Consider the following 25,772-nt stretch of genomic DNA (forward strand, 5'->3'; position numbering starts at 1 on the left):
AAAAATTAAATTTATAATTTATTGTAATAACTAAAATTGCAGAAGTCAGAACCCAATAGTAATGGTAGAGTGGGATAGCCCACCGTTTATCTCGAGTTCGAAAAATTGTTTCTCACAAATATTTTGCGGCACTAATATCAGTTGGCACTAAATAGTAGTACAGTTGACGGCACGATGTAGAGAATCTTCTCTACATCGTGGTCGACGGGTTAAAACTTTTCAGTTGGCTGCACTGCATCATTTTCCGATAGCGTTATCATTATTTTATCAGATTAAAATTGCAACATTGGTTATTGCATTTGCATTTATAGTTTACTACGATACTATATTACACAATAAAATGCCGTTGATTAATTGTTTTCTAATCCACGATATACCTTAATAAACCTAATAAATGTTGACTCATTATGAAGTTATTCAATTATGAGTTATGATCATTTTTTAGCACTTTGATATAAATTACGCATGCGAATTAATAGCTAAAATAAATTAAGAAATCTAGTGTTAATAATTTTTTTAATTACTCCCAACTCGTTATAATCTACTTTAGAATGGAGGGAACATTGAGCAAATGGACAAATGTTGTTAAGGGATGGCAATATCGCTGGTGTGTGCTAGATGACATTTCTGGGACACTATCGTATTATACTGTAAGTACAACTCGTTTTCTACAAATTACAACATTAAAAAATCATCAAATACAATTTTTTCCAACTTGAAGAACTATAAAAGTGGATGATAAATACCAATTCAAAGTAAATATTTACTCAGGTTTCTTTTTCTCCTTAAAAAAATTTTTAATTATAGGATTAACTAGGTGTATTGATTAATATTTATAGTTTTAGTTGATAAATATAATGTTTTTGGGGGGGAATTAATAATCCACATTGTCCACAAAAAATGTACAAATATTTAAAATATGATAATTTGTTTAGTGAAAATGTATGACATTTATAACTTCTACCCAGATAGGTAAAATGATTTTAAATTTTTTAATTTTTATTTATCACTTAGCTTAATTTTTTATTTATATAATACCGTGAGTGTAATATACTGCTAATAATATTTCTTACATTTCTAAAATTGTTATCAATAATTTAAGTATTTGTAAACAAACACTATTTTGGCTTTAATCCAAAGCAACAGTTGTCATTGACATTAGACCTTTTCTTCCAACTTATTTTATTCATTGAATTTTTCTAACCTAAGCTTTTGATTTATTATTGAATCTTACATTATATTTTTTCTTAAACAAAGTATTAATATTTAGTACTGAATTTCTTAACTCCTAAGAGACTAAAACAATAGCTATGAAACATTAGTATTTTAAAACTTTTTAGTATTTGCTAAATTTACTATCAAAATGAAAATGGTTTTTATTTAATAACCATTTTTACTAATTTGATTTATTATCAACATGCCCAATAATCAAATGTAGGTGTTATAATATAAAATAAATAAGTATTTCCATAACCTAATACAGGGTCTTATTGAAAATACATAAATTTAAAAAAATCAATTGTATGTTTTTTAAAACAATAAAATGCAAACTTATCATGCACTGATTTAAAAAAAGAAGTACAAGCTAAACATTTAACTACCTATATATTTAATGAATATAAAAACAAAATTTTAAATTTAAAAAAAACATTCAATGTATAATACATTCATTATATATTACATAAGTGTCTTTTTTACGCTATTTTAAACTTACTGTTACAATTTTGTAATATAGCGAATGAAACAAACTAATTTACTATTTGATTTTTAAATTGTAATTTCTAGTTATTAACATATGTGAGTAAACTATTTTTAAATAAACAATGTTTGAGACAAAAGCATACATCTATAACAGTGATGATAACATAACATTATGCCTATATTGGTCTCATATAACGGTTGTAGTTAAATGTTGTTAATTATTACATTACTCTTTTAGTTAATTTTTTAGGACTGTTTTAAGCTTAGTTCTTTAATGTACTTATTTCTATACAATTGTACACTCAAAATATTTTACAAAAAAAGTTTTCACAATTGTTGGCATAACATACTGCAATAAATAATTAAATTGTAAAACAAAAATTATGTGTGAAGTGTTTATATGAAAAAATAGTTACAAATTTATTATAGTTTTTTAATAAATATCGGTCAAATGTGTTACATAATTTTAAAAATAAATTAACTAAGGTAGCATTTTGAATTGATACTTGACTAAGTATAAATATATTACTAGTATCTTAATACAACTTTTTATTTAGATTTTCCTATGCAATTAGATTCTACAGATTTAACTTTATTATCATATGTTTTTCTGTAAAATCTGTAAAAAAGATAGAATAAAACCAAAACGTCGGGTACCATACCATACGCATACCAATTAGGCATAGAACAACTAGATGACGCAGCTTGAAGTGTATGAGCCACAAGAATACCAAACTGAACCTTAAACATATTAAAAACAAAATGAGTCTTACTGCTAAATGTGTATCATTCATATAAACATATTTTAGTAATTACCATTTGTAATATTGTAATATATTTTTTAAATTTCATTGCTTGCTTCTGGTATGATGGACCTAAAGTTGCTACTTGATAATAAGTGTACATAATAATATGCACAATAGAGTTGACCAAAATTGGAAACGAAGCCATGCCACCTGTTACATTAAGCAGTTTTTAACAATTTTACTTTATATTTTAATTAATAATAATTTTTTTTTTAAATTATTGGGCTTATCACAATTATTTAGCATAGTTGCATATAAAATATATAGCAAATTTGTCAGACCATTATGATGCATGGTGTATTGTGATTCGTGTGTTACAAATATTTAAATATTTCTACTTAGTCTTCTTGTCAGATATAAATTTAAAACATTTTTGAAGATAAAAGAATTAAAACATTTTAAATTCAAAGACAAATTGCAAGTAGGACTGTGTGTGAACAGGGTTGTGCTAAAAAAAGACAGACAAATTAGATATTTACTCTAGGGTGGCATAAATAAAAGAGACAACATTTCATAGTAATGATGTAAAGGAAGGGGATGTAGTTGCGGTGTCAGCAAAAAAGTTAAAACATCACAGGGGGTGTTAAATGAGCCCATATTTTTATGTTAATATTTGTTTGATAAAGATTTCAACTTTTTTAGCTCAATGAAAATTTAATTTCACTAACTTAATACTTAATTAAAAATATTGTATTAAGCTTGTCATAACAAAGTTAAAGCACTTAAATAATTAGTTTGCCCAACATTTTAATTTTTAACTAAAATGCTTCTTGTCTTAAGTAATTTTTGTCGTGAATAACCAAAAAAAAAAATATTCAAAATAATTATATTTATGTTCTTTTCATATCATTAAAAATAATTTAAATATTTGAATCCATTGCCTGTAAAACCCAATTTATTTTTGATCTCTTTTTGGATACATAAATCTGTATAGAGTAGAGACAGATTATTTTAAGTAGATAGGTTAATCAATTGCAACTCATTTTGCAATTGTCTCGTAAGTCCTTTGTGTTATGACTTTACAGTTATTTTGAATTTAAAGAAACCAATGATTGGTTAACTATGCTCCAGTCAATATCTTAGAAGATGTACAACTTTTTTAAATAATTATTTTTTATACTTTTGTAGTTAATTAGTTCTCCTAATTTGAATATTTTTTTTATAAATATGTATATAACCCTATCCCATATGTGTTAAAACCTTAAAATATACGTTAACATTTAAAAATCTTAAGTTCATAAGGTTTTAACAAGTAAAAGAGAGGGTTATATTTTTCAAAAATATATATCAAATTTGGGATAGGTAACGAATTATAAAAGTATAAAAAATAATAATTTAAAAAAGTCCATTACCTCGGGTATATCTTGGGTTGGTAAAACAAATTTAAACTTACATTTTTTATTGTGGTCAATATTTGTTTAATAATAACGCAAAAAAATAATCAAAACTACTTAATATAATCTATATAATATATTTATATAGATTATGCTACCAATAATGTTTTTTTATTATATTAAAAAGATAATTGCTTTTATTATGTTATATTTACTTAGAAAATAGTAAAACATTTTCCTACTTACCGGGAAAGAATTTTGTAGCAGCCCAGGCTAAAATGAAAGTAGACGCATGATGATAAACGTGAAGACCAGATACTTGTCTTGTTTTTTTCCGCAGAATAAAAAATATCTATTAACATTAAAAATGTTATTATTGTTCTTTTTTTGAAACAGCGATATTATGTATATCACTAAACAATTTTAGTGTAATCATTTGCATAATAATATTACAAATGTTTACACGTCAAAAAAAGTAAAATAATGCACTTTTAAAAATTTGTTTCTTTGTAACTACTATTGTTCAACATTTCATATAAAATCAACTCAGCAAATTTTTTTCGTAATTAGAATTTTTAAAAAATGATGGATTATTATTTAGGTATATAAGTAGAAACACTATCTCAAGTATTTAACGAAATTTGAACTCATTAAGTGTTTCTTTCATAATATATTATTACTTATCTTAATAAAATAAGAAATATGAATAAAAAACTAAAAATATGAGAATATTTTTTTGTAATTTATTAATTTCGAATTTGACGATTATTAAATTATATGCAATATATTCCAAAAAAAAACACGCAAATTAAATGTTTGCGTGATTACACAAGGATTTTAGCCAACTAAGGTTGTAAAACTATAAATTATAAATGAGGAAAAAAATACATACCGTTTCGGCGAATTCTACTAATTTCAACATGTACGTCCACCAGAATAATTTTGTCAACTATTTAATATATTAAGCAAAATACATGATATACAATTTTATATTTTTAAATACGTATAAAATATGAAAGATAACTTACTCGAGCTGAGTAAGGGTTATCAGAAATAATTGGTTCACATCCCAGCGTATATTGAGTTGTCCACCCAGAAATTAGGATCTATAATATTTAAAATATGTCATTTAAATAGGTTCCAACCCGTATGTATGTTTTTGAGTATATGACTAATCATTATTACTTAGTATATTTGTATTTTAAATCTAAAGTCATAAAATTAATGATAGATATTATTCGAATATTCTGGATTCGAATTATTTAAATACTTAAATTTGATTTAACTCTTTGAAGGGGAAACATTGTGCCAATAAAAGGCCAGAGGCAAGCTCAAAATAATAAAATCGGCATAATGGTTAGATTAAAAAAAAATAGGATACAAGTGAGAAATCAAAATAATAAGGAACAATATGCTCTAATGGTGTGTTTAGTTACTATATAGACTATTTTATGTGATTATCACATTACTTTAACCACTACCCCTAAAGGCCATAACAAAAGTGATAAATATACTAAACAATGCCTCTCAAAGAGTTCAATAATAATAACATTATTTAAGTACAGATTAGGATATATCCAAGTAGGATTACAATTTTTAATTACTTAAATCTACTCTAAAATCTCAACATTTAAACACGAATTATTATTTAAATACTTTCCATCTTTATTTAAAATATAAGAAAATATCAATAACTTACCATATAAAAAATGATTATGCATGCTGTTAATTGCAATACGTTATACACTTTAATAATTGTCATTAAATTATATGGCTTTCTATTTTCCATAAATTTCGGTCCCAAATACAGTACAACATATAAATACACAGCAACACATGTTAAAGTTGGCGTTATTCCTTGAACCAGCGGCCACTCATTTGTTCTTGAATCTGTTAATAAAATGCGTGTGTGTGTTATAGGATATTTATATAAATTATGGACTTTAAACGTTATGGTATTCTATAAGTTTACTTTTGTAACATTTTGCTATAAAATGAAATTTTGTATGATGAATATTAGTTATAATTTACTAGTTCTTCTTTTCCTATCTAATAATTATATAGATGATTTAAGAACTATAAAAATCAATGAGATAAGTTTCCTTTTTGTTTTCAATCATAACATTTTTTTACGTTGCTTATTTGAATAATTATGTTACATAGTATGTTTATTATACTATTAAAGATTGAATAATGTATTTTAGTAATTTTAATGCTAATTTTAATATGGACGTTTTACGAATTAAAATTTAAAATTGAATACTTTTAATTTTGAATTTAATCTCAAATTGACCATTTATTAAGTATAAAAATTGAACGTACCTCCAAATTTATCGCAAAACTCATCAAGGTTTCCAAAAAAATGTTTAACTGCTTCCATTTTAGTCCCGTGTGCTCACTTACAATGCATTTATCCAAATACTATAAAACAAACCGACTTCTGCATTTAACTTTATACTTAATACTTCAGTTACGTACCCGAGTAGAATAACACCTTTTACCACCTACACCAGGACATTGGTTTAATTTATTGTTATACTGAATATATTTGTTCTAAATTGACATAATTTCAGTAGCCCCGCCTTTTATGTTTTGTTAACATAATGTCTACGGAAATTCTCATTTAGGTACGACACAACTTTTATGTGTTGTATAGGTCACACAGGCATAACTAAGTAGGGACTTAAAGCTAAACATTTTTATAATTTACTCTTCGGGAATTTATTTGTGTATAAAAAAAGCCAGTATAGTGGGGATTGAGCATATTGGGGCGGGGGAGGTCGTAGGTCTATATGAATTATTACATTTGAAAGTGATAAAATCACTTCCATATTTAGTATAAGGGTGAATACGATTAGGGTGACCGTCTATATATACTTCTCTATAATAATTTATTGCCGTTGTTACCCTTACATCGTATATAACAATATACCTATTAAAAATATTTTTATTATCTGTGGACGTTGATTCACTTACACATAGCAACCTATCAATTATCTACGGTTAAAGTGTAGTTATCCTTTTTTTTTTTTTTTAATAAAAAAAAAAGTTGACTATAGATTTTCGAGAAATTTGTTTCCGATTTTTCGACTTTTCTATGAAATTTCACTCCTTTTTTTTTTTGTCTAAGCGTTTTTATGGAGAACCCAATTTGAAATTTTTACATAATTTGTAAAATTATATTAAAAATTTCAGAAAGCTGAAATTATTTCACATAAGAATCTAATTTTGAATACATTTTTTTGTTGGCCGAAGATATTATAAAAAAGTAATAAGAAATAAGTGTCTAGAAAAAACTAAAAATACTTTTTACGACCATAACCAAAATAATAGAAAAAAACCATAAAATAAGGATATCATTATGAAACTAAGTGCCTTCTTCTCTATCTACTAAAAGCCTTTCCTTGTCGTTGCAAATCTGGTTATCCAATCTTCTCTGTTAAAAGCCAGTCTTTTCATGTCTACGTATACAGTCCGATTACAGTCAGACATGAAAAGACTGAGGAGCCAACATGGAAAAAAGAGGTGAACAGTCCTCTGACTAAAAAAAGCTTGAATGCCAATTTGTACCCTTATTTTTTACCGTGCTACATTTATACTATACTGGTCTACCAGTAATTTCAAGATCATAAGCATGTCCAAAGTTCTATTACATGTATTGTTCTAGTTTTTCGATTTTTTTTTTTTTTTGTGAAGATGTATGTATATTTGCCTTAAATTAGACATGGCGTTCGATAGCCGTTATTCGGCTCCAAATATTGGAAAAATATTTCTCTAATACTTTCAGATTTTTATTTAATTTACTTGTGCCGGGTTGTACCAAATATTTATACAGAGGTAAACTCGTTTAACTGGAGTTAAAATAAATTCTGTTGCATAAACCATGTTTAAATTGTATCTGTTGTTAAAAATGTACTTTATCACGAGTTAAATTACATGGCCATTTATCGCTGTGTAAAAACGTATGTATAGTTAAATTTTGTTATTAATAAAATTTTGTTTTTCTTAAACATAACAGAAATGTCAAATGAATGATGATTTACCATCAGCTTATCATTGATTAGACCCTGTAATCTGTATGATGATAATATTAACTCCTACTGCTGATACCATTTATGATAACCAGTATACAGGTAATAACCTGAACATAAAACAACGATTGAGTAGCACTCGTAAATTTAATACATGGTAATTTAACAAACGTAAGTTTATTACGGTGGTAAATAATTTACTAATAGATAACGACAAGTTTGGGGCAACCGGACATTGCTCTTCCTCACAGAATTGAAACAATTAGAGAAATATTTTTTCAATATTTGGAGATGAATAACAGCTATTCAACGTCATGTCAAATTTAAGGACCACACCCATATAATACATGTATTATATGTAAATACTTTTTTAGAGACGGGATGTCTGTACTTTTATTGGAGAGGCAGGGTCCAAGTGTAAACTTTTTCCATACAATTTGTTGGCATGTAAAATATTAATTATAATCTAAAAATATAATATTTAATAAAATAATATTTTTTATGTACAGTACAACAAAGTTGAGAGTTGGCAGTATGACCCTTTATAACACTCTTTCCCTCCTCTATTTGCGTCCATACACGACACCAAAGTAAATTTGTATTGACAGAAAATATTTCTTATGCATTTCTTTGGTTCAAAGGTTTAATGAATATTTGCGACAGTTAAGTACAAAACAAATTCTATATCAACAGTCTATTATTTATATTGTTTTTTTATTCGTAAATTATATTTAAATAAAATAAATTATTATGTTTCAAACAAATATCTTAGAACTTCTTAATTTTTATGTACAGCAAAACAAATTAAACGTTAAAGATTATATATATTTGTTTTATTTAACTTTTATACATTAAATTAATTGAATAACAGAAAATGTTTTGAAAGACGTATTACAGTACAAATGTATTTATTAGAACCTTAAGTATCTTACAATGTAAGATTATTAGCACGGCATTCTTAATTATGATAAATCTAAATAGTTATAATTTACATCACATAACATTCCTTAACTAAAAACAATATGTAGTTGTCACGCGAATACAATTTGGTACTAAAAAATATTCTAGAACAAAAAGTACTATTTATATAATTATTCTTTATCAACTTTTTAATGGCTACTTACTTCTACGCTTGTCTGTAAAATAAATAAGTTTTTAAATCTAATAGGTGTACATTTAAAGCATTAAAATTGTATGAAAGTTGTTATCTATGATAATAATAAATATTAATTTACATAGCATGAACTATATATAACTTAATGTACATGTTTTTAACCGGACATATTTAAAAATAAGATTTGATAACATTATATTGAATCTGAAGTACCTAATTTATTCAGCTGTGTTTATTTTTTCAATTACAATACAATAATGAACTACATTTTTTTTATTATAATTATACAATGTATACCTATTTGTTTTTATTAACTAATTAAAAGACAATTATTTTGTTTTTTACGTAATTTTTAAGTGTTATTAACGTTTTTCTTTATACTTGTTACTATTACCGTTACGGTAATCAATAGGTCTTTCTGAATAGGATTTCTTGTAAAAGTTATAAAACATATAGAATACAATAAAAACATTAGGTATAAACACCAAACCGTAAATATTAGGTACGCTGCATTCGGGAGCCAAGAAAAATAACGAATTGACAATTAAAAAACAAAATTGTACCTGAAAAAAAATTAAACAACAAAGGTCAACAACTAAATATGTGTAAAACATTTTTTCTAATGTTATGCCATAAATTATGTAAATGTGTTTGATACAACAAAACTTGAATTAAACGTATATATACACTGCACCTTTACATAAAACTACATATACTACATGATAGTACTTGTGGAGGTCATATAATAAAAAAAAACATTTTCATTTAGTATTTAGCAGTACTATAATATTTTATATACCTTATGATGAAAGTGTAAACTCTAGTATATTGAATATGTGTTGAGTAACTTCCATACGCTCGCATTATAAGATATTATATATTTCTTAATAAATATATATCCGTGCGTTAACCTGATCTATCGAGTACTGATGAACTAATCATTTAAAAATAATCACACAAAAAATATGCAAATTTGTTTAAAACGTTTTTTACTGCAAATTCAAAACTGATCATATTTTTGTTACGTCAACTACAACCCGTAAAATTTGACCAAATATGTTTACAAAGTTTAATTTCTTCGTAGAACCTCAAAATTATTTTATCATTTATCATTTTGAACATTCATGTAAATTAAATTTTAAATAGGTGCCTTAAGAAATCTATAAAAAAAATGTAGAAAAAGATTTTTCTTTTGAATGGTATCCAAATTGTCACATTGCCTTTATAAAATATTATTCATTTTAAAATTATTTTTTAGTTTTTTGTCCATAATTGTAGCCGCTATTACGCCAACTCATCTGAAGATGGTCCCCGGTCCAACTAGACAAAAAATCCTAGTAATTCAAAAGGCCGCCGTTTTTTTTAAATAGTAATTAAAGAATGATACAAGTAGCAATAAAGACCCTTTTAAAATAATGTCCCATAATACAAAAGTTAACTATCCTACAGGTTTGAAACCCAGATTAAACCTTTTCTAGCCAGTCTATTGCTATGTATTGCATTAGATATGTGCTTATTTGATATAATTTTATCTTATATATTATATGTTTGTATAAATTTATTTTACTAAATAATTTCATTTGGTGATTATAATTTAGACAAATTCGTTTTACTTTGGAGTTTTTAACTTTTTTTATAATTTAAATTAAGTTTGATACATTTAGAAAAATAGTCTACATTTCTTAGACTAGGACAAGGAATATTTTTTATTTGAGGTGAATAATACCTAATTTTACTATTTATATTTATATATTTACCATTTGTATAATAGTTATGTACTTCTTGTAGCTATCAATCTTTTTTTGTATTTTCGGACCCATTGAAGATAACATGTAATACGAATACATGACCATGTGAACTATACAGTTTAATATTACTGGTATCCTCACAATACCGCCTAAAATATTTAAAAAATATATATTTATATAATATATACTATGATTTGTACATCTATTGAGTATTAATATTAATAATTCGATTATTATTCACATTTAAGTAGTTATATTAAGTCTCTAATGTATTTTTATTTTATTAATGATAATAATAAAATAGAGAGTTCTGGGGAACAAATCTACTTCACCGGGCACTTTTTTTTTCGATTTTTATATTTAAATCGATAGTACTTTTAATGCTGATTACGAATCATTTTGCCCCGCTCGCACTTAGTTTCGAAGTTACAGACGTTTGAAGATCGCCGATATCGACATCGCGGGTGACCGCCGGACGCCGGTACATATCTACACTTTATTTTTCGATTTTATATAATCGTTATCAGACAAGGGTATTAAGGGGGAAAAAAGGACCCGACAGGCCGAGGAATGTAGACCCATCGGCAGTGCAGGTAGACGTCTACCGCCGGGCGTCCTCGTATGTCGATTGCGGCGATCTTCAAATGTCTATACCTCCCAAACTAAGTACGTCCGGTTCGGTTAGGTTATGTTAGATTCGTACTAATCAGCATTAAAAATACTATCGATTAAAAAAAAATTCGGAAAAAGGGTGATTAGTAAGGTACACTTGTACCACAATTTTTTATTTTAAAATGATTAATCAATTTTTTTCAAAAACATTATTTTATTTGTTACGCTTTTTTCAATATTCAAATTAGTTAACACTACGATTATTTATATTTAATTGTATTTATCTAAGAAATAAGCAATTTTGCATAAATAACTCTTACCTGGGTTTATTTTTGTGGCAATCCATATTAACGCGTATGTGGTTATGTGATGATAAATGTGAAGTGCTGATACTTGATTCTGTTTTTTTCTTAATACGAAGAATACCTGTTTACGCATATAATATTACTGTAGTATTTAATCATATTATTATTTTTTTAATAAACCATAATTAATATAATGAGATAATATCTTACAGTTTCAATATACTCTGTCAATTTTAAAATAGATGTCCACCAGACTAATTTAGCTTGCTAAAAATCACAAACAAAAAACCTGAATTTGTTATACTATTAAGTATATCATTTACATTTTATTATTTTTCTACTTACGTATAATGCATTTGGATTATCAGATGTGTCTAATGGATCACATCCCATTTTTGGGTTGGTTTTCATAAACTGTAAATTCAGTAAACAATTAATTAATAGCACAATATTATTTCTGTTGTTGAACAATAATATATTTTCATTCTTTATGTTTTTCAAACTTTAAATTACCTCTACGCTAAGGTAGATACATGATATTATTTGTGCAGAGTTGTAGACCATCAAAATTTTTCGTAGTTGATAAGGTTTTTTTTTAGCCATATAATTGGGCCCTACTACTTTGATGAAAAGTATATAAATGATACTTAACATTATAGGAATTGCTGTTGTAGACATCATTGGCCAATCTTTCGTTCTCCAGTCTAAAAATTGTGCATTAAAATACCTAGTTGTTAAATTATAATAGATTTATTGATAGAGTTCTCACCATTTCCTAAAAGCTCATCAAAATGTTCAAACCACGACATAGTTATCATTATTAGTAAGAATTTATGTAGTAGTTAACAAATCACTATCATTAATCTGTTTTTTGAACTCCCATTAGGGATATAACATGTAAAATATGATTTAATAGTATTACTTAAACATGAATAAATAATTATAATAATGAAGCGTATTTTATCATCAAATCTAAAAACTTAACTCTAACTTTTAATAGCGTTTACTAACTACTAACATGTTCTATAACAATTCAAGACAATACTATCCATAGTGTACCGAATAAAAAAAGCGTGAAAGGCGTTTAATATATGCAACACTATTCATGGTTCAAGAAGACATTACTTCCTGTTAATCAAAGCTTCATGACTAATGCATGTGATGGGTAATAAAATGCATTAATTAAAGGTCAGAGTGTTGCAAATAAAAAAATGTATTTCCTAAAATGTAAAATGTATTTGGTTTATTTGAGTTCAATTGAAAACCTAATATTTTTACATAGTGACTTTGAATTTAAAAAAATGGTAAATCACTTAAAATGTTAAAATTAAAGTTAGAGTCCCTTGTGGAACATAAATAATATCACTTACAATGTACCAAGTTATACTTATACACTTACTTGATAGTACGACTATGGTTTTACCCTAAGTAAATGGTTTTTTAAATTAACATGCAATTGTACAATAATCATACAAAACCGGCGTTTCGTTTAATAATACGAATTGTAATATTTAATATATTCCATAACTTATTATAAGTTTAAACTCATAAGTACTTTTGAATTGATTTTTGACACCATTGCCTCTAACTATTTTTATGGTTATAGCACAAAGCAAATGATCCCATCGTGGTTAGATACAACTTAACAGGGGCACGAAAAATAAAAGTTCTATCAATGTTTGACTAAATCTGACAATGTAACGCGAAGTTGTAGCGCATAAAAGTTGAAACTAAATAAATCAGTAAAAACAGGTTTTCCTATTACAGAATAAAAAAAAATTAGAAAATTTTTTAATTTTTTGTTAAAAAATTGATATTATGGATACCTTGAATTTTGAATTCCAGTCCTAACATTTCATCTAAAAAAATATTTTTAAGCACTTTTTTAATATTAATTGTAAGTGATAAAAATGGCTATTCAAAATTGTTTTTAAATGTAGACTCCTAAAGTAAAAATTAGAAAATGTATCTGCGAAATTCCCCTTATTTAAGAGGATACACATTGGTTTAAAGCGTTAAAACAAGGCTACGCAGAATGCGTTTTACAAAGAAAACAGCATTTTGGAGGGAATATCCTAAACAATTTTAAACGTTTTAGAATAGTTATTTTTTTTCACATTTTTTTTATTTACACAATATATTAACATATTTGTTATGTTTTTTTGTTGTAAATAAGTTGTAGATAAGCCAAATAAAACACTATAGCTCTATCGGTTTCTACGATATACCGTTTTCATACCTGTAATTCCGCATACCTAACTGCTGAATAATGATTTTTATATTCCAACGGTAAATCGTAATAATATGACTGTGTGATACCGGTATGAAAATAAATACCGCCATGAAACCAAAAATGACGTGTCAGTTCGATTTACTATTAGTTTGTTAGAAAAATCTTCTTGTAAGAATTTTTGTTAAAACCCAATTACAAGCATGCCAAAGATGTCTAGGGAACCACTGAATTTTATTAAAAACTAATTTTTTGAAAAACCTAAACTTTATTAAATAAATAAGAATAAAATTATACTGAAACTTATAATTTATAAAAATATTTTTGTTATTATTTAATAATTATTATAATTTATAATCGATTCTAGTTTAAAATTATGATACATTTTAGTAAAGGAAATTTATTACAGTTTGCTTCATGAAAGTCCCGGACAAAAATCATATTTTACTCACCAACTAAACGATTTCCAAAATTACATATAATTTCAGAATTGGGCAATAATTGTACAGCTTGTTCTCGTAAGACTAACTCAGACAATAAATCTTTGTTTTATTTTAATATGTAAAATAATTGTTTAATTCTAAAAAAAAAAAAACATTTAATTTTGGAAAATTGTTTTTAGCTGACGAGTAAAGTATGATAACATGGAAATTAATTGAGTTTTTGATTAGGAAAGATTAATTTAAAAAAAAAATATCTGGAAATTTAAGTGTTTAATGTCGGATAGCTTGCAAAAATATAATATTTAAAATTAAATTTTAAATATTAGATATATTTCTAAATTTTAGAGAAGTGATTTACTAGTGGTAACTAGGGCATTTGTATCAAATTTAAGATTATTATTTAACTATTTACTATATAAACGTTAATACACGAGCTAGGGCATTGTTTAGTTTTAACTTTGTTAATACATTTTAATTCCGTTTTATTTGTTGTATACTTGTATTTTGTTTGTAAATTATAAAGTAACTTTTGCATTATTTTTAGTCACGTGAGAAAATGGTGCGTGGAGTACGCCGTGGTTGTGTTCGTTTAAAAGGGGCAATAATTGGTATTGACGACGAAGACAATCTAACGTTTACTGTAACCGTCGACGGAAAAACATTCCATTTTCAAGCAAGAACTCGTGCCGACCGAGAGCTTTGGATTCGTGCTTTAGAAGACACTGTACAAAAACAATTGTTTGGCTATACAGCTAACCAAATACAGGTGAATATAATATGTATACAATTAAACTGTTTGTAGTTTAATGTGAAGTATGTGTGTAGTGAACTGTGAAGTATGTAGTTGTGTAAAAACATTGGCGTAATTATGTAGATACAAAATCTCAGGAGGAAAGTATTCGATAACCTGGTTATTAACCAAAAATTACTCGTAAAGACCCGTAGCATAATACATTACACACAATAATAAAGAAATTTCAACAGAAAGGGCTAATCATTAAGGGGCGAATTATAGGCAATATTTGACAAAATTGATCAAAGAACCATTCCAAAAAAATATGTCAAACAATTTAAGATTAAATATAAAGTTTTTTGTTACATAACTTTCAAAGTTATTTTTCTCGTTAGTTAGTTTACTTTGAAAATTGACTTCTCGTTTTAGGTTTTCTTTGTATAAAATTTGGCTCGTTTCGTTCCCTTTATTTTAATACTTCACAAACTATAATAATGTACATCAACTAAATAGTAATCACATTAAGTATATATTTATAATTTGTTTTATAGCAGTCTGTTTTATAGTTTTATAGTCATCACTCATCATCATTCTTATACTATTTTGTTTTCTAGTTTTACTATATACTGGTTTATGATTTAAATAAATTAAGTTTTCTCGTTTTATTTAAAATTATTGGCCTTATACTCCGGGCACTTAAAGAAGGTACCCGGGGAGCCGACCAAAACTCGTCTGCTGCCGCGCAGCTCATATCTGTATGCCCAGTAGACGGTGCCGAACTATGACGATGTCGCGGGGTGGAAATCGGTTGCCGCCGACTTGACGAGGTACCTTCTTAAAGTGTCTGGAGTATAGGCCTAATTTAATAATTACACACAATCATTCAAAAACGAATAACTGTTCTTTATCTTCGCTTTACACTCCCACCACATTTACATGGGGTCGGCCACCCTGGTCCTACGCCTTAGTAGAGCTCGATCTCCTGCATCTCGTTCAATCACCCCAGCTAATTATTTCAATTTCTACTCCGTCTATTCCATCCATCAAGAAAACTTCGGTCTTCCTCTTCCTCTCTTTCCCTCTACTTTTATCTTCATAACAACTCCACTGCCTCTGCCTCATATTTTCTCATAACATGACCGAACCGTCTCAACCTATTCTCTCTCATTTCCTCACAATTTATGTAATTTCTAGACTTCCCCTTATGTATTCATTTCTTATTTTATCCTCCCTAGTCATTCCACTCATGCATTTTAGCATTCTCATCTCCGCTACACTCATTCTCTGTTCAGTTTTCTTCTCTACTGCACAACATTCCGACTCATATAACATTTTTGGCCTCACTACCGTCCTATAAAATTTACCTTTCAATCTTATAGGCATCCTCCTGTAACTCAAAACACCTTTTAATTAAAATTTTGCAAACATTTGCCTATATCTAACTTCTTAATAAATGGGGTATGACGTCCTCTTAAGTATAGGACAAAAGTTGGAAAAAATTATAATTTATCATTGATTATTATTTATTAATAATTATTATTACGATTTACTAATGTATATTTTAAATAGCCTCTAATAATAAGTATTCAGCAAATCTTTATTCTTGAACAGAGATGGGCAGGATTATTAATCCCGGTTTACTGGATTATTTTTATAATTAATCAATAGTAATCCAGAATTACAGAATTATAAATAATAAATTATTCCAATAGGTCAGATTAACGGATTGCAATAAATCCAGTATTTACGCTCATGAATATTTCAAGGTAAAGATTCGATTTTTTACTTTGCACGTGCTGTAAGAGCTTGACGTTCTTAAACTTCTTGGTCGACGAACCCAGGGTTTTAATTTAATTTGAAATCCAGTAACCCATAATGTTTGTTGATTACTGCAATACAAATAAAAATCCGTAATCCAGCTAGTCGGGATTACTGAAATAAATGTAATCCAATTTTTTTTATTAATCCCGGATTATAAGTAATCAGTAATTCCATTGTAATCGATTACGGATTGCAATATATTTTTCAAATCTATGCATATTGCATAATGTGTGTGTGTGTGTGTATAATATGTATATTTTATAAAGTGTGTGTATGTAATATATATTATAATGTGTACAACACTCGTTGCACTAATCCAATTCTGGCTTGAATTACCTTCATATTATTTTATAAAATGTATAAGGTCTCCCAATGGAAATTTGAACCATATAGCGGTTACTAATTATTGATTTTTTTTTTGTAAGTGCTTGTATTCAACCCAGACAAGTATTACTTAATCGTTGTTAAGTTATATTTTATTGCATTGAGTATTAAACCATGTAGTAGGATGCTAATTTAAAAGAATATGCTTCTGACCGATAGTCATATGAAAGTAACTCTGATGGGTGGGTGTTTTAGTATATGTAAACAAAATCATAGAATAAGAAGAAAGGTAAATTTATTATACTTTTTAATTATTAAACAATTTTGCGTATTACATTGTATTTAAATTTTGTGATTTATTCAAAAACTATGATTTCGAATAGGTCAACAATGACTCTATCGTGCCAACACTGGAAGCTTTTGATAAAAAACTAGGAGAAGCTGATGCCTATTTACAACTACTTATAGAACAAACCAAGGTATAGCCTATACTCATGTAACCATTATGTTATGTTATGTAACCTCACGTAAACTTTTGCTTTAAAGTATAACAAATAAATAAGTGATGCAATTTTTTTGTTTCCTTTAATTTTTATTTTATTGACTTAGAATTTGGAAATCAAAATGTGTTCAATGTGTGAAGAAGATAAAGTTCAATGTGAATATTTGTTATCACAAACAAATGTAAGTTGTAGACATAACAAGTGTTATTCATTTAAACCAATATATTCTTTTATTTTCAGAAATTAATGGACCAAGTAAAACATTCAATTGTAATGCTACAAATTGCCAAGGTATTTTAATTTTAATTTTATTAATCTTTTAAATTTAATCACACTTATATTTTAGAACACGGCGTTCCCTATAAACGGTGCGTGTAGATCAACTTCTATGTCTACTGATTATGATTTTCCTAGTTTAGAAGGTAAAGTTGTTCAAATATTGTAGTATAGTTGATAAAGCTTTATTCAAATACAATTGTGTACACAATATTATTATTTGTTAGGTGATTCAGGAAGTATAGAGTATGGAGCAGAATGTGAAGAACTCGAAAGAAGAGATTCTCAACCCATAGATAATGGTAGGGTGATAATAAATTTTTCTAAACTTAACAACGTAATATTATTATTATTTTTTTTAGTTAAAAATTTAGTAAAACATAGTCATTGTGCACACTACACATATTGTTGTTACTGTTACCACTTGTTTTTATGTATCAGATGTGCCAGATGTTTCGTATTCTTCGTCAGAAGACGATTTCTATGATGCTTATGAAGATGAAGAGGAATGGACAAAAAAAAATGAAGTAGAGCCAGTGCCTACAATGCGACGAAAATACAAAAACCGAATGATCACCAGGTAAGAATTGATTAATTTTCATTATTTGGTATCATAATTGGTTTATGTAGGTCTCGATCTTCCAATTATAAAATATTAAAAAATACCCTTCACCACAAAATATTATGCACTTTTCAGTAGTTTACGCATAAATCGGTAGCAATGAGACTAAGACTAACTAGACAATCAGACTAAGCTGAGACCTTATTCAATTTGTTGGGATTCCATTGTTATCGAAATACCTACATGTGTATTCTACTACTGAAAATTGTGGGGAAGGAAGGCATATTTTTATTATTTTAATACTTAACCATATATTAATATAGTTATAATGTAATCACAAGTATTTAGAATTTTAAATAATAATACCTACCAATTGCGAATTTTAAATTCAAACGAAACATTCTTAATAGTTCGATACCTTTTTTTGTTTACTATATAACCTTGGTTAAATATTGTATACCAGTTCTTATCGTATCAGCTGATCTGTACATTAGCCCTGAACTGTTATCATGCATTCAAAGCTCATCCAGTATCCACATATTATAACACGCGTTACTAATGTTATTTTAGTTTTTGTTTTCCAAAAATCGATAATTAGCCCTTTAGCATTATTATATTCAAATTTAATAGTGTAATAATATGTTCGAATGTAATGATTGGCGTTTATGTGTCGTGAAAATATGCTAGTTAACTCGATGAAAAGTGAAGAAACAAATAAGCCTCAATAATGATTTCCCGTTTGTGGAATTGGGCTAACACTTCACCTGGAAGTTCAGAACTTGTGAAAACTAACAATATGGGTCAAAACCAAAGGTTTCTAAATACTTAATTACACCATTTTAAATTTATAGTTAAAATTGAAATTATTATCGGATCCTTGGTAATAATACATAGCAATTACCACAGATTATAATCTCATGTTATCTTTTTTTTTTTTAATATATAAAACTTTAGCACTTGGCAATTCGTGTAATACTAATACATTTGTATAATAAATTATTTGTGTTATTTTGTGAGAAAATTAATCTTTTATTATCCGTGATAGCATTTACTTAATTTCTAGTTAATAAATTATTTGCCTTTATTTAGATTTTATTCTTAAAGCATTATCTTGTTTTTTAACTTTAAGTTAATTAAAATTATATACGTGGCAATATTTAATCAAGTATTATCATTTATAATCGATACAAATAGTATTAATAAATTTATATTATGTATAACAATTCTGTATAATATATTTTTATAATTGATTATCTGAAAAATATTAGCTAATAACTAAATGTTTTTAAGGTTAATCATATATAAATTCAGCAAAGTTATATTCCACATTTGTATTTGAGTAACAAACACTATATAATTGCTTTACATTTTTTATAATTTGTGGTATGAGTTATTATTATATAATTTTTAAATATTTATTTAAACTAACTCTATATAGATTTGCACAAATCAGTAGAAACATATATCAATAAGTTATATATATATATATTTATATAATACTTTTTATCTAATGTTATTTAAACTTGGTCTTTCTACAATTAAAGGCTCTGATATATAAGTTACAGCATAATATGTCAAAACAAATGATAATTTGATATTATAAAAAGCTAAATCAATAAATTAAGTTTTAATAAGCTAATAATAAAGAGTATTTTTTTTTATTTCAGTGGAAATGATGCGCCTACAGAAAATACTAGTCACGTAAGACCAGATAATTGTGATTTAAATGAAACGCCTGTAGATAATATTAGCAGGAAATCTTCTACTATATCAAAAAATAAAGAAACCTATAGAGATACTATGATACCTACTTATCCTGATGGTTCTATAAACTATGATGGTAAAAAATTAAATTTAACTAATTTTTATTTATAAAGTTTAACTTATATATTTTTTCCAGCTATATATGAAGATCAAGATGAGTCTGATGGTATACACAAGAAATTATTAGCTTATATATATTTAATTTCTAAACAATTATTATAATTAGTGTTGTTATATTATTTTGTAGTAACTATGCAGGGTTCAGTTGTTACCCACTTAATATCCCAAGTTAAAATTGGTATGGACCTAACCAAAGTAGCGTTACCAACTTTCATTTTAGAAAAGCGTTCATTATTGGAAATGTATGCTGATTATTTAGCACATCCGGATTTATTCCTTAAGTAAGCTATTTTGAATTTATATACGTACAAATCTGTATGGAACATTTGCCATCAAGATAATCGGCTGTAAAGTTTTGCTAATCAGATTAAAAAAATTAAATACACTTAAACACTAGTCAAAGAGAGATGGCGTACTGAGAGGACAGCTGATTAACAAACATATTATCGTACCAAATGTTCCATTAATATATGTATTTCGTTGGGTGTTAACAAAATTAAATTCAAAGTTATTGACAGTAAAGAAACAATTAATATATTTTATGCCAAAGAACTTTACATAATCACAAACATAATTATTTTTTTAAGTTAAAATTAATTTTCCTTTTATATTGACCTCAAATTACTCTCTTAAACTAAAATTATGTGGCGCACTTATATTATTTAGAAATATGGATCAAATTTCAGTTTTAATTATTCTTTTTTAAAATTTAAATTTAAACAAATTTTTTATTTTCATTATTTATTAAGGTTTTATTAAGATTTAAAAATGTCAGTTATTGAGTTGACTTATGGTAATTAAACATTTTTTTTACTAATTGTATAAAATATATATATGTTTATAGAATTTAAATAAAAAATTAGGTTTGAAGAGTTTAATTTTTATAACTATATCATTTTGTCAATTAATGTTTTCAAAATTTGTGTTTGGTAGAGCAAACGATTTAAATACACCAGAAGAACGAATGCTTCAAATAGTGCGATGGTATTTGTCTTCATATCATGCTGGTCGAAATTCTTCTGTGGCTAAAAAACCTTACAACCCTATTCTTGGTGAAGTATTTCGTTGTCATTGGGACGTTCCTGGCATCAAAGAAGACGACTCTGAACCATCTAATGACATTACTACGTCATCAAATTTGGATGCAATAAAATTTGAAGAAGAAGAATCAGAAGAAAATCCATTACCTTGGACTGATTCAGACCAACTAATATTTCTAGCCGAACAAGTGTCTCATCATCCACCTAGTATGATGCATACTATACTCTATTATAATGTTTTCACTGATTCAAATTAATTTAAATTTATATTTCCAGTTTCTGCATTTTACGCTGAACACAAGAAAAAAAAAGTTTCCCTTTGTGCCAATGTTTGGACCAAATCCAAGTTTCTTGGGTTATCTGTTGCTGTTCACAATGTTGGACAAGGAGTAGTAAGACTTTTAAAACACAAAGAAGAGTATATATCAACGTTCCCTAGTGGATATGGAAGGTACTTATTCAATATTATTTAAATAACTATAGAATAAGAGAAGCACTATTTTTTTTTCTGTTAACATTAACAATTTTGTGTTTCTTTTTAAATTATAATATTTGGTTGGTTATAAAATGCTATTTACTTATAAAATTGAAATGGCAAATTATGTATTAATTTAGCTTATTAAGACAATAATAACCTAAAAATAATAGTTGATTAGTTGATAAACAGCATAAAATAACTACTTTTAAAATTATAAGCATTGAAATGTGGAGGCAGTAGAATAATATTGTAATATTTGTTGTAGATCTATCTTAACTGTGCCATGGATTGAGTTAGGTGGATCTGTAACGATTACTTGTCCACAAACTGGTTACCATTGTGAAATAGAATTTTTAACTAAACCATTTTACGGTGGAAAAAAACATCGAGTTACAGCTGAAGTATTTGCACCGAAAACCAAAAAATCATTTGTTACAATAAGTGGTGAATGGAATGGTTCTATGGAGGCAAAATATGCAGATGGGGTAAATAATTAAGTGTATTATACCCATTAACTAAATTCATTACATACTTATTGTCTATGATTTACAAGTACATTAACACATTAGCTGCATTTGTAGGTTATATCTAACAACACAATATTTTTTAGTGGTACGCTGTCGGCTGTAGCCAACATCAAGCCTGTTCAATTAAATTTACTCTAAAATGTTGATGGCACACAAAAAAACATGTTGCTCTTACACACCCATTTCTAAAATTTTATCAAATATAACCTAGAAAAAACTTAAGCACTTATAGTTATATGTAATAAAATAATAATAAAAACCCTTAACCATAAAAATTATGTACTGTCTGTCTTGAGCGCTGAAGATGACAACATTGTTGCTGAAATACAATGTATTCGCGGACAGTATATAATTTTTATGGTTAAGGGTTTTTATTATTATTTTATCAAATATGGCCTGTTTATATACGTATATATTATATTGAATTTATTTACAATACATGTTTTCTTATATATTTTAGAGCTTATATCTATATAAATAAGCTAATTCAAAATGTAAACAATTCATGTAATTTTAATTGTTTAGTTTTACTTGTTTTAGAGAACCGAAATGTTTGTCGATACAAAAGCCGTTGATGTCATTAAAAAAAGAGTACGTAAAGTAGCTGAACAAGAACCAAATGAATCAAGAGTAATTTGGAAAGAAGTGACATTAGGCCTTAAGTAAGTTAAAATTAATTGAAAAAATTCACAAGTTTATTAGCCTATTTAAAATTAAAGATATAGATAAAATATTGTAAATATAACCATTTAAGTATAAATTAGAATATGTTTTTAAAGTTTTTAGCAAATTTAAATTAAAGCAAGAGACTATTAATTCTAAAATCTCAATAGTGTTTAAGAAAAAAATGTAATTAGGAACAATTATAATTAGGATTAGAGGAAAGGAAATATACCAGAATGATGGTTATTTAGACAAAAAAAAAATGACCCGACATTAGGCCATACAGGGTGACTGTCAACAAAGAGGCAAATACCCTGACTCCTCAAATTACACCACTGAAGATAGTGTAATAATAGTGTATAATAAATGTTCAAATAATAACATGATATTATATGTTGTAAATAAAAAGGAACATTGATCTCTTTTATATTTTATTATTCTAATTAAAAACAAATAAGTTAAAAAAATTAAATCCCATTCAAATATTTTTTTACAGAGTTGACAATGTTGATCAAGCTAGTCAGGCTAAAGCTGACATAGAACAAAAACAAAGAAATGAAGCTGAAGCACGGAGAGAACGCAATGAAACCTGGATACCAAAGGTATGTCATACTAACTATTATTATCAATTATAGAACTTATCCTAATTACTTATATTTCTATCTTAATGAATCCCTAAAACTTATTTAATTTAAAGGACTAATCAATAATTACTATTTTATTTTCAAGAAATCTCTAAATATTTAGAGATTTCTTGAATTCATGTTTTAAGGTCTCTTAAATATATTTTAGTTACTTTTTATTGATCCAATCATAAATAATGTACCAATAATGTTAAAGAACTGTACAAGCTAATTTTTTTTATACCATTTAACATAAGTGCATCTTTTTTTAATTTGATGTTAGATTATTTCTAAGTATTTTCTTAAAAAATAATTAAGTTTTTTAATGCTTTAATTGCATTAAAGCTACTAGGTTTCGATTCCTCCAGCACTGCAAAATAAAGTGTTCTATCACTTAACCCCCCCTCCCCTTACCCAAGTTTACTCAATGTTATTCTGTTTAGTTTATTAATTTTTAAAAAATATCTTATTATATGAATGTGTTTAATTTCTTAATTGATTTTTACTTAATTTATAAAATATGTAAATATGTATCTTTTTACACTTTAAAGTAGAAAAAAATAATGTTGCTTTTTATATAATTATTTAAATGTTTTGTTTTTCAGTGGTTTGTACGAAATGGTGAAAGTTGGGAATATAAGTATCCGCTAGAGAAGCGTGTTGGTGTTACATTTAATTCACATCCTTCTTGACATCCTTGAGTTCATATTAATAAAAGTACTAAATTATCTATATCACTTTAAAAAAAATGTATCGAAGATATTACTATTTTAGAAAAATTTTAATGATCAATATATTTTATTTTTGTTCCAAAAGTTTTTATCCATCGACTTTAAAAAAAAATTGGTTAACAGCCAAAATTTTGTTGCAATCAAACTATATTATTATTGTATTTTGTGTACGTTAAGTCGGAATAGTGAAATTTTGTCATTATTGTTGTTACCTGTGTTAATGTTTAATGTATATTATTCAATTTGATTATGAAACCATTTCATACATATATATGTATGTATTTACTAGCCTATTTAGATCTTTAAGTTTTGGTACTGATTTTGTTATTATTATAATTATAATGCTATGTCCATGAAAAAAAGGTACACAATTTATATTATTTATTACATATTATTATTATAACTGTTTGTATGTGTAGTGCCTAATTTCTTACCTAGAACCTGGAAAGAAAAGAACAATATAATCTTTAATTATTTAACCAACTAAAACGTGATTAACCTTTTTTTTCTTTGAATTGTTAAAATTTTAATTAAATTATATTTTGTCAGCATAAAAATGATTACTTTTTTTATATTTTATAATTTTCTTTACATTTACAAACCACTATCATTGAATTACAGGATATACAATTGCCTATACATTTATTTATTAAATAATAATAACAAACTTAAGTTTGCTTTATTTTTTTGTAATTGTACAATAAATAATAATTGATATTTAGTGCAATCTTAATATGCCTTATGCAAATTTATGAAGAACTACTCTAACATCTTTATTTTTAAAGTAGAGAATGCCGAATGAGTAGAATATTAGCTTATAATCAGAATTAAGTGTTGTACCTCAATCAAATAAAATGCAAGAGGAATTATTTTTATAAAATACATAATATTATAAGAAATTGGTTTTACAACAAATTATTTATTACTACATTAATGCATACATTTTTGGCAACCACCAATGATCTGCATCCCTTTTTCTTAATTTTACTCTCAATATAGGTAAAATATACATATAATTAATAAAACGTTTAAAGTTATGTAGATTGTAGACTGGGTTAATAAGTATCTATGTTTTTTAATAAATATACAAATTTCTTTATAAAATATTATCATTTAATTAGTTCCCTTTACAATGTCATTTTATTTTGATTGAAAATGTCAATGAATAGTTGGTAGCAGTGCGATAACCTGATATATTTAAAACATGGTAATATAGTATACTGTTAACCGAGTTAACTGTTATTTTTTTTAATGTTGTGACTTGTACAAATTTTACAATGAGT

The 25,772-nt window shown here is 26.4% G+C and overlaps 3 protein-coding genes across 3 annotated transcripts; 1 reads left to right on the forward strand and 2 right to left on the reverse strand.

Annotated features, from left to right (window-relative positions):
* The first annotated feature begins 321 nt into the window (after nt 1-321).
* On the forward strand, nt 322-25,108 carry LOC126840190 (oxysterol-binding protein-related protein 9). The gene is made up of 17 exons (XM_050575772.1): nt 322-650; nt 14,869-15,090; nt 17,586-17,681; nt 17,812-17,886; nt 17,946-17,996; nt 18,052-18,127; nt 18,209-18,283; nt 18,423-18,561; nt 20,211-20,383; nt 20,444-20,473; nt 20,555-20,708; nt 21,361-21,674; nt 21,744-21,918; nt 22,211-22,430; nt 23,013-23,134; nt 23,632-23,737; nt 24,364-25,108. The coding sequence occupies exons 1-17, from the start codon at nt 552-554 to the stop codon at nt 24,448-24,450; spliced, it is 2,214 nt and encodes a 737-aa protein (XP_050431729.1). The 5' UTR covers nt 322-551; the 3' UTR covers nt 24,451-25,108.
* On the reverse strand, nt 1,687-6,428 carry LOC126840191 (elongation of very long chain fatty acids protein AAEL008004-like). Its single transcript, XM_050575774.1, has 8 exons — nt 6,320-6,428; nt 6,164-6,262; nt 5,541-5,731; nt 4,870-4,947; nt 4,734-4,790; nt 4,088-4,193; nt 2,518-2,657; nt 1,687-2,442 (listed from the first exon to the last, which is right to left on the reverse strand). The coding sequence occupies exons 2-8, from the start codon at nt 6,219-6,221 to the stop codon at nt 2,251-2,253; spliced, it is 822 nt and encodes a 273-aa protein (XP_050431731.1). The 5' UTR covers nt 6,222-6,262; nt 6,320-6,428; the 3' UTR covers nt 1,687-2,250.
* Nucleotides 8,740-12,698, reverse strand: LOC126840192 (elongation of very long chain fatty acids protein-like). Its single transcript, XM_050575775.1, has 7 exons — nt 12,421-12,698; nt 12,165-12,355; nt 11,997-12,065; nt 11,862-11,918; nt 11,667-11,772; nt 10,744-10,883; nt 8,740-9,549 (listed from the first exon to the last, which is right to left on the reverse strand). The coding sequence occupies exons 1-7, from the start codon at nt 12,467-12,469 to the stop codon at nt 9,349-9,351; spliced, it is 813 nt and encodes a 270-aa protein (XP_050431732.1). The 5' UTR covers nt 12,470-12,698; the 3' UTR covers nt 8,740-9,348.
* Nucleotides 25,109-25,772: the final 664 nt, after the last annotated feature.

This window comes from Adelges cooleyi, unplaced genomic scaffold (assembly GCF_023614345.1).
Source record: "Adelges cooleyi isolate 19-005CV unplaced genomic scaffold, UGA_ACOO_1.1 ACOO_flye_CR_arks_rails_tigmint_CR_PRNA_376, whole genome shotgun sequence".
In the NCBI taxonomy this organism is placed as follows: Eukaryota; Metazoa; Arthropoda; class Insecta; order Hemiptera; family Adelgidae; genus Adelges; species Adelges cooleyi.

Bases quoted from the DNA above. Each gene is read 5' to 3' on its own strand.
- LOC126840191 (XM_050575774.1), bottom strand. From the start codon at position 6,221: ATGGAAGCAGTTAAACATTTTTTTGGAAACCTTGATGAGTTTTGCGAT. The intron at 4,948-5,540 runs GTAAGTTATTGA...TAAATATTATAG, and splicing joins GCATAATCATTTTTTATATG to ATCCTAATTTCTGGGTGGAC. The intron at 2,658-4,087 runs GTAAGTAGGAAA...TTAATGTAACAG, and splicing joins TGCTACAAAATTCTTTCCCG to GTGGCATGGCTTCGTTTCCA.
- LOC126840192 (XM_050575775.1), bottom strand. From the start codon at position 12,469: ATGATAACTATGTCGTGGTTTGAACATTTTGATGAGCTTTTAGGAAAT. The intron at 12,356-12,420 runs GTGAGAACTCTA...CACAATTTTTAG, and splicing joins TGATGAGCTTTTAGGAAATG to ACTGGAGAACGAAAGATTGG. The intron at 10,884-11,666 runs GTAAGAGTTATT...TAAATATTTTAG, and splicing joins TGCCACAAAAATAAACCCAG to GCGGTATTGTGAGGATACCA.
- LOC126840190 (XM_050575772.1), top strand. From the start codon at position 552: ATGGAGGGAACATTGAGCAAATGGACAAATGTTGTTAAGGGATGGCAA. The intron at 20,709-21,360 runs GTAAGCTATTTT...TGTGTTTGGTAG, and splicing joins CATCCGGATTTATTCCTTAA to AGCAAACGATTTAAATACAC. The intron at 21,919-22,210 runs GTACTTATTCAA...TATTTGTTGTAG, and splicing joins TTCCCTAGTGGATATGGAAG to ATCTATCTTAACTGTGCCAT.